Below are 9,314 nucleotides of genomic sequence, written 5' to 3' on the forward strand. Positions count from 1 at the left end.
AAAAAAAAAAAAAAAAAAAAAAGAAACTAGATTTTTGTTTTTAGATGGGGTCTTGCTCTGTCGCTCCGGGTGGAGTGCAGTGATGCTATCACAGCTCACTGCAGCCTTGAACTTCTGGGGTCAAGTGATCCTCCCATCTCAGCCTCCTGAGTAGCTACGACTACAGCCACCATGCCCAGTTGAGAAACTAGATTCAATTAATGAAATAAACAGTGTGAGCCAGGCTCAGTGGCTCAGCCTGTAATCTCAGCACTTTGGGAGGCTGAGGCGAGTGAATTGCCTGAGCCTATGGGTTGGAGACCAGCCTGGGCAACTTGGCGAGACCTCGTCTCTACAATAAATAAAAAAATTAGCCGGGCGTGGTAGTGTGCGCCTGTAGTTCCAGCTGCTTGGAAGGCTGAGGTAGAAGGATCGCCAGAGCCTAGCAGGTTGACGCTGGGGTGGCCGTGAGCATACCACTGTACTTCAGCCTGGGCGACAGAGTGAGACTCCAACTTAAAGAAAAAATAGTGAGACTGCTCTTGCACATTCAAGTATGAACTGGGATTCTTACTTGGCCAGGTGTGTGTCCTGCCTGGAGGCCACTGATGAAGGCCAGACATGGGCAGCTTCATGCTCCTGGGGTAGGAACTCCTGGTTACCCCTCACTCATCTGAGCCTATCTCAGGCACAGCGATGGGTACCTGGACAGCAGGTGTGACTTTGTAAAGCTTGTCTTCCAGTAGGGCAGATGATGGAAACAACTGCCCAAGGAGCACCCTGACAGAGGGAGAGAAAATGGGAAAAATAGGCAGAAAATAGCCCCTGTGCTGGGCATTCAGTAGGTCTGGCAGAGTTGATTCTGTGTAGTCTGGGAAGCACCCCCGCCTTGTCTTCTGGCTAGGCTCTATGGGGACTCATTGCCTACATTGATGTCTATGGTACCCCTGTTCTGGGTCAGTGTCCACTTATCTGTGAGGCTGGTGCTGTAGCTGCTCTCCCATTACAGGTGAGGCACTGGCACCCAGGCAGGGCAGGCTCTGTGTTGGAGGGCAGCATAGACCAGGTGTCAAAGCTCAGTTCAGTGCAGGTAGGGGGCCTGCATGTCATGCCCCAACCCAACCTCTCCACTAGGCTACCTGGAAACACTTTTTGCTTTTGGTTTCCTATATCGTGGGAGGGAGTTACAGGTGGTCCCAGAGTGAGGTTGTGAATACATCACTAAAAATCTGGGCTGCCATGAAAAGAACCAAAGAAGGAAGGGAGGGTGGAATCTCCATCTGTGTCCACTTAGCATCCTGACATACGCATCTGCTCATCTTTGCAAAAAGAAACACTGGCAGGTGACCCTAGAACTGAAGGAAAATAGTTTTCTGTGGGAGTGAGTGGGAATGGGAAAGAATAGGTCAGGCCATGTCTTGTTTTATACTTATAATTTCTGAATCAAATAAATATGTGGAATGATCAAAATATAACATTGAATCAAAAATCATAAAAAAAGAAACCCTAAAATTCAGTAAAAACCAAAACAAATGGAATAGGCACAGTGGCTCATACCCATTATCCCAAAATTTTGGGAGACTGAGGCAAGATAATTGATTGAGCCCAGGAGTCTGAGATCAGCCTCGTCTAACAGAAAATTTTAAAATAGAGAAAATAAATAAATATATTGATTTACTGAAAACAAGGGTTATCACTGTGGAGAAAGGAGATATTAGGTTGAACCATATAAATTTGCCATTTTTTGTAGACTACTGGCAATTTCATATGCTCGTCTCTATGGGGCATAGTGGTGCAGGCCTATAGTCCCAGCTACTCAGGAGGCTGAGGCAGACGGATTGCTTGAGCCCAGGAGTTGGAAGCTTCAGTGAGCCAAGACTGTGCCACTGCACTCCAGCTTGGGCAACAGAGAGAGACCTTGTCTAAAAAAAAATAACAACAGTCCAGGCGCAGTAATCCCAGCATTTTGAGAGGCCAAGGTAGGAGGATTGTTTGAAAACAAAAGTTGGGGACCAACCTTGGCAATATATCGAGATCTTGTATCTAAAAAAAAAAAAGCAAGGTATGTTGTCAAGCACCTGTAGTCCTGGCTACAAGAGAGGCAAAGTGGAAGGATTGCCAGAGTCCAGGAGGTCAAGGCTGCAGTAAGCTGTGATTGTGCCACTGCACTCTAGCCTGGGTGACAGAGTGAGAACCTGACTGAAAAACAAAAATCAAAATAAATGAACCTAACTGTGTATCAAATTGTTAACCTAACCTGACCTAACTATAATGGTCAATTTTATGTGTCAACTTGACTGGGCTAAGGGAGACCCAGATGGCTGGTAAAATATTTCTGAGTCTGTCTTCCAGGGTGTTTCTGGAATAAATTAGCATTTGAATCAGTGACCTGAGTAAAGTGTGGGCAGGAACCATCCAATCCATTGAGGGTCCAAATAAAACAAAAGGGTGGAGAAAGGGCAAATTCTGTCTCTCTCTTCTTGAGTTGGGACATCCATCTTCTCCTGTCTTTGGGCACTGCTGGTTCTCAGGCCCTTAGACTCCAGGATTTATACCAGCCTACCCATCCCCCACTTCTTGGGCTTTTGGCATCTGAGTGGGAGTTACAACACCAGCTCTCTTGGTTCTCAGACCTTCAGATTTGGACTAAATTACACCACTGGCTTTCCTCAGTCTCCAGCTTGTAGACAACAGACTATGGAACTTCACATCCTCCATAATCATGTCAGCCAATTCCCATAATAAATCTCCTCTTATATATCTATGTCTAGCCTATTAGTTCTGTTTCTATGGAGAACCCTAATATACTAATCTAACACAGAAAAAAAGAATTAATTCAAATAATTTTTGAACACACTTCTCTATATTTATCTAATGGAATAAACTCAAAGGACAAACATAGCTAGAGAGATCTTGACATTTCTTTAGTTGGCCTGTGGTTAGTAGCAGTATCTCTGAAACTATATGTAAATATAAATATATAAATATTTGTAGAGACAAGGTCTCACCTTGCTGCCCAGGCTGGTCTTGAACTCCTGAACTCAAATAATCCTCCCACCTCAACTTCCCAAAGTGCTGAAATTACAAGCGTGAGCCACCATGCCTTACCTCTCTGAAACTATTTGGAAGGTATTTTAGAAAAGAGAAAAATAAATACATATATTGATTTACTGAAAACAAGGGTTCTCACTATGGAGAAAGGAGATATTAGGTTGAACCATATAGAGTTACCATTTTTTTGTAGATAAAAAATGATCGACTATTGGCAACTTCATATGCTTCAACCAAATACAAACATGAAATAGGGAAGAAGAGGGAGAAGACTGAGGAATGGTATGGAATAGAAGTATTCGGATGACTTCATGCCACTAGCTCTGTTTCCTGAGAGGGCCCAGAAGGCAGTGACAACCAGCAGCAATGAGCACACTCAACACTCAGAACTTGGTTTCTAAATCCCATTTCTCTATACAAGGGATGAGGGCTTCTTTGAGAACTGGTCAACTTCAGGGCTATGGCAGGAGGAAGTGCTCAAAGAAAGATGGAAATGTCAAAGGGATACAGAAAGATGTCACTGGAACAATTAACTGTGGATTAACTCAGAGAATGGTATGAATGTTAGATTTTCCAATTACAGTGATTATATAAGAGAATGACCTTAGCTGTGTGTGGTGGCTCATGCCCATAATCCCAGCACTTCGGTTGGCAGAGGTGAGAGAATTGCCTGAGCCAGGGGTTTGAGACCAGCCTGGGCAAATTGATGAGTCCTCATCTCCACAATAAATGAAGAAAAATTAGCTAGGCATGGTGGCACATGCCTGTAGTCCCAGCTACTTGGGAGGCTGAGATGGAAGGACCACCTGAGCCCAGCAGGCCAAGGCTGTGGTGGCCGTGAGTGTGCCACTGCACTCCAGCCTGGGCAACAGTGAGACTCTGACTCAAAAAAAAAAGAAGAATGACTTTGTTTTTAGGAAATATACACAGAAGTATTTAGTGACAAAGGGCACAATGTCTTCAACTTACACTCAAATGGTTCAGGTGAATTTTACACACACACACACACACACACACACACACACACACACACAGAGAGAGAGAGAGAGAGAGAGAGAGACTATAATAAAGCAAATGGGATCACATGTAAACAACTGATTAATCTAGCTAAAAGATATACAGGAGTTCAATGTACTGTTCTTGCAAATTTTTCCTTTTTTTTTTTAAGGGACAATGTCTCACTATGTTGCCCAGGCTGGGGTGTAGTAGATATTCATAGCAGTAGTAATGGCCTATTCCACAGTCCGGAACTCTTGGACTCAAGCAATCCTCTTGCCTCAGCCTCCCGTGTAACTGGGACTACAGGCACATGCCACTGTGCCCAGTTAAGTTTGAATGATAGAAAAATATATCAACCCTCCTCTCCACAAAAAAGCATAGAAGTCAGCTTGAAGATTTCGCTGGCCAAATTTGGACAAATTTGAGCATCAAGAACAATGATCATGAATGAAAAAAGAATATACGAATTCATATTAATATTTAAGGAATTTTTTAAAAGGAGAGGGAACTTTTCTTGACCAAAACATGCCTATAAATTTAGAAGAAATGACACACTTGGAAATTCATGATTTTGCAACCATAATGTAATAATGAATTCATGAATTGATGCTAAAACTGTCAGGCAAATGATTATTGGAAAAACATGATATTTATAGTCTCAAAGAATTACCTCACACATGGCTTATTTACCCCTCAAGGAGCAAGGGACCTAGACCATGGAGGAATCCAGCAGACCCCAACATGACCAGGTGGTTAAACTTCACATCCTTACTAACAGGCAAACTGATGTCCTGGATCTCTTGATGACTTGTCACCTACTCTCCTTACTGCCCTAAATGTTTAACCCTAGGATCTAGACTGTGGGAAAATCTAAAGAAAACAGGCTCTTCAAAAATGTCAGTGTCATTAAAAAAAATGGAAACGGCCAGGCATGGGGGCTCACGCCTGTAATCCCAGCACTTTGGGAGGCTAAAGCGGGAGGATTGCTTGAGACTAGGTGTTCGAGACCAGCCTTGACAACATAGTGAAACCTAATTTCTACCAAAAAAACCCCCAAAAAACAATTACCTGGGTGTGGTGGCACATGTCTGTAGTCTCGGCTACTCAGAGGCTGAGGCAGAAGCATTGCCTGAACCCAGGAGGTTGAGGCTGCAGTGAGTTGTGATCATGCCACTGCACTCCAGCCTAGAAGACAGAGAGACTGACTCAAAAAAAGTGTGTGGCTCAGTGAAGCTCTAAGGTATGTGATGGGCTGGCTAGATGTGAGGGGTGTCCCTGGGGCTGTGGTCACTGTGAGGCTTTACCCAATTTTCTCCAATGTAGGTAGATATTTCTGTTTATCATATGCAGAGGTGTGTGTGTGTGTGCGTGTGAGACATGGATGTGATGTGTCATCTACACGAAGACGTGACAGCACTCATGCAGAGGTGTTAGAATACACAGTGACTGATGACTGCACACAGCCCCCTCTTCCACAGATTTCTGTGCACCTGAGCCTTGGCCAGGAACTCACAGAGCCTGCAGAGACAGTCAAGCAGACAGACACATAGTGAGAAGAGCACCAGATAGGGCTGAGCTGTGGCGAGAAGGAGCCCAGCTCACTGCAGCCTCAATCTCCTGCAATCCTACCTCAGCCTTCCCAGTAGCTGGGACTACAGGCACACACCACCAAGCTTGGCTAATTTTTAAATTTTTTGTAAAGATGAGATGTCACTTTGTTGCCCATGCTGGTCTCCAACTCACCAGGATAGAACTTAGAATTTAGCCAAATCCAGGGCATGGGGGATACATGTGCGAGTACTGGCCAAGAGTGGCCCAAATACCATGGGCTAAGGTCGGTGGCAGCAGTCATTGAGGACAGCTCCTTCCAGAATACTGGAGCTGGTGGCATGTGCCTCTGGTGGCAGTGAGGCCAGGGGCCAGTCTTGTTGTGGGAGCTGGGGGCTGTGATGGGTTTTTCCAGGTTCCACGCAAGCCCCTGCTCAGCATGTGGCTTGGTCACCATAAATTCTTGAGGTGGCCTGTGGACCTGGGGGAGCTCTGGTTAAGACTAAATCGGCTCACCCTGCGGCTCTGGAGCTTGTGTCTCCACATTTTCTACCCTCAAGTCTAGGGGAGCTTCACAAACCCTGACAGCTGCCAGGCATTTAACTCCCACTCTCGGGATAGGTAGGATTTGCCTGGGATTTAACTCTCACTTTAGGGTTAAGTAAGTCGATTATCAAGGGCTGAGTATTTTAGCAGTGAGAGAAGGTTCGTGCAGGGTGGGGGGGCCTGCTGTATCCCTAAAGGTCAAGAGGTGGACCGTGACCATCGGAGTAGGTGACAGGGAATAAGTCCAGGTGCTGGAGTGGAGGAAGCTAGGAGGATGAGGGAGAGCAGAGCACCCAGGACAGGCCGGCCACACAGGGGTGGAAGCCAACGAGGACCCAGAGCTGCGCCTTAGTGTGTCGCTTGGGAGCTCGGCTGTCACTCAGGCTGCCGATGGCGGCCACCCCGCGAGCGTGGACGGCTAGGTGAGACCCTGGATCTCACGTGGCGCCTGCTGGGGGTGACCGCGCTCCCGTCCCCTGTCCGTCCCGTCGAGCCTATCAGGGCCGCACTTCCTAGAATCCGAGGTCAGCCGCGCGGTTTGGGTTGAGCGAGTCCCACACGGGTTGTAGTAGCCACGCGGCAGCGCCGGGGGCGGGGCCTGGGCGCCGGGGCGGGACCCGGAAGTGCGAGCCAGCCTCATCCCTGTTGGCCGCGTGGCTGTGCATCCCGGCTGTTGCCGATAAAGTTGTTTGAAGCCGAGCCGGCGGCGAGTCACGTGAACGGAAGATGGCGGCCCCGGCAGGCGGCGGAGGCTCCGCGGTGTCGGTGCTGGCTCCGAACGGGCGGCGCCACACAGTGAAGGTGACACCCAGCACCGTATTACTGCAGGTGCGGCCGCTGGCCCGGGATGGACTGGGGATGGGAGGGGGACGCCGCACCAGGGCCGGGGCCCCGCCCCCGGCGGTCGGCGTCCGAGGTCTTCGGGGGCGGGGCCGCAGGCGGGGCCCGCGACGGCCAATGAGCGGCCTCCTGCACGGGCGGCCCTGTCCCCTTCTCGCGGGTCGCGGGCACCTGCGCTTCTGCTGGGGTCCTGTGAGGTTGTGTGGGGCGGGTGGCGACCCCTTCTGAGGGTGCGGGAGGGACGCCACCGCCTGTCTCCCCATTCTACTCCTAGGCTCTTATCTGAGCCTTGCCTCCGAGGGAACCGGAAGAGAGGAGCCCCGACCTGTGCCCCCATCCCCGGGTCGTGTTCCTGGACACGGTGCCCGGTTTGCGCAGTGGCTAGAGTTGCTGGCTTTGGTGCCTGGAAGCGATTTTTGCCGAGTCACTCACTGCACTTTTACTGGGGCAGCTTGTGACCTCGAATCAATTAAGTTTAAAAGTGTTTATTGAGCCCCTGCTGCGTAGGGAACCCTGAGGTGCAAAGGTTCAGTCAGCTTGGTGCCTGCAGGAGTAGCACACAGCATGAGGTGGCAGGGCCTGGGCAGGTGAATGACAGTGTGGAAGGCTGTTTAACTGGTGCCTGTTGAGTGCAGAAGCGGGGCCTGCGACAGGACCCGTTTCAAGGATCTATTTGTGCTGGTGCTCAGGGGTCAGCTTATGGAGAAGAGGGGCAGAGTGGTCCAGCAGTGGGAGCAAGTGCACAGAGGGTACCAGGGCCACAGGGTGGCCTGTGCTGGGCAGGTTTGAGGCAGGTTACAGAGCTAATAGTTTTGAACTTTATTGTCTTGGGGGGAAATTCATCCCAGGGTGTGTGCTAAGACGATGCCTGTGGTAATAGGCTGCAGGGCGACACCACAGAGCTGGGGAACGAGGCAAGACATAGGGGGTTTTCGGTGAGGAAGGGAGGGAGAGTGGACAGGATTTGCAGATGAGACACCTGAAACTGTTGAGTGGAACATCTTTCGTGAGGTCTCGTCCTAGGTTTTGTCTGGGTAGAGCCTGCTGGCTCACCAGGGAGCTGAGTGCCCTTGGCTAGCCTTCCCACTAAGCCTGCCAGACTGGCCACACTCAGTGGTTCACCGCTCTTTTATCTCGCTCCTAGGTTCTGGAAGACACGTGCCGGCGGCAGGACTTCAACCCCAGTGAATACGATCTGAAGTGAGTTGGCTAGGGCTCAGCTGCAGGGTGCAAGTCGATCTGCTCATTTCTCCCTGAATATACTGGCTCTGGCTTGGAAGAGCCCCACTGGGTGGCTTAAAACAATGGAAATGTATTAGCTTCCAGTTCTGGAACTGGCAGGGCCACAGTCTCTCCAAACGACCTAGGGGAGAATGTTTCCTTTCCTCTTCCAGCTTCTGGCAACTCAGGAGTTCCTTAGCATGTGGCTACATCACGCCGCTTTCTGCCTTCATCTTCCCATGGCCTTTTCTACTCTCTGAGTCTCTCATCTTCTGTGTCTTATGAGGACACTCGTAATTGGACTTAGGGCCCAACCTGATAATCTAGGAGGATCTCACCTTAACTTCCTTAACTTCAAATACCTCTACAAAGACCCATATACCAAATAGCATCACGTTCACAGATTCTGGAGGTTAGGACATTGACCTGTCTTTTAGAGGAACACCATTTGACCCAGTATAGAAGATTTTAGTGCATTTGATTATGTAAGTTCCTGATGGGGTTCTGAGGTCAAAGAGCTGGTCATGGAGAAATGGGAAGAAACCCTGAAAACTGCTGGTGGATCCTGGCAGCCTTTACCCCCTGGAATTACATGTGTGGTTCTCTGTGTGTTGGTATTATTCCCAAGAGAGGGCTTTCACCAGATTCTCAAGGGTCTGAGACAACAGAAGGGTCAGAGCCCTCAAATTGGTGAGATGTGGGTTTCTCTTCTACATGCATGACTTTTCACTTTAAAGACCTGACTTCACAGTATCATTGTCCTAGTTTGGAGGCAAAGGCAAGAGCCTGCCCTCTCAGCCTTGCCTACACTGCCTTATGGGACTCTCTGGGGAGGGCTTTCTTATGGGTGCTACCTACAATTCATCCCAGTCTTTCATCTCCTGTCCTGATCATGTGATAGTCCCAAGATAGGTGCTCCGAGTGCAGGGTGAGCATCCTGCCACAGAGCTTCCCATCTCTCTCCATCCTCTGTTAACCTATCCAGAGTCTGTGTGATAGTGTCTTTTTTTTTTTTTTTGAGTTGGAGTCTCACTCTGTTGCCCAGACTGGAGTGCAGTGGCTGCTCCTGGCCACCACAACCTTGACCTGCTGGGCTCCAGCAATCCTTCCGCCTCAGTCTTCCAAGTAGC

The 9,314-nt window shown here is 48.9% G+C and overlaps 1 protein-coding gene across 1 annotated transcript in view; it reads left to right on the forward strand.

Annotated features, from left to right (window-relative positions):
• The first annotated feature begins 6,747 nt into the window (after window positions 1-6,747).
• Window positions 6,748-9,314, forward strand: part of ASPSCR1 (ASPSCR1, UBX domain containing tether for SLC2A4) — a 45,993-nt gene continuing 43,426 nt past the window's right edge. Inside the window, exons 1-2 of the mRNA XM_008049897.2 lie at window positions 6,748-6,951; window positions 8,108-8,163. Coding sequence (XP_008048088.2) covers window positions 6,850-6,951; window positions 8,108-8,163 — 158 coding nt within the window. The 5' untranslated portion in view covers window positions 6,748-6,849. The remainder of the gene's footprint in view (window positions 6,952-8,107; window positions 8,164-9,314) is intronic.

This window comes from Carlito syrichta, unplaced genomic scaffold (genome assembly GCF_000164805.1).
Source record: "Carlito syrichta isolate Samal-C Ts95f unplaced genomic scaffold, Tarsius_syrichta-2.0.1 Scaffold139178, whole genome shotgun sequence".
Lineage (NCBI taxonomy): Eukaryota > Metazoa > Chordata > Mammalia > Primates > Tarsiidae > Carlito > Carlito syrichta.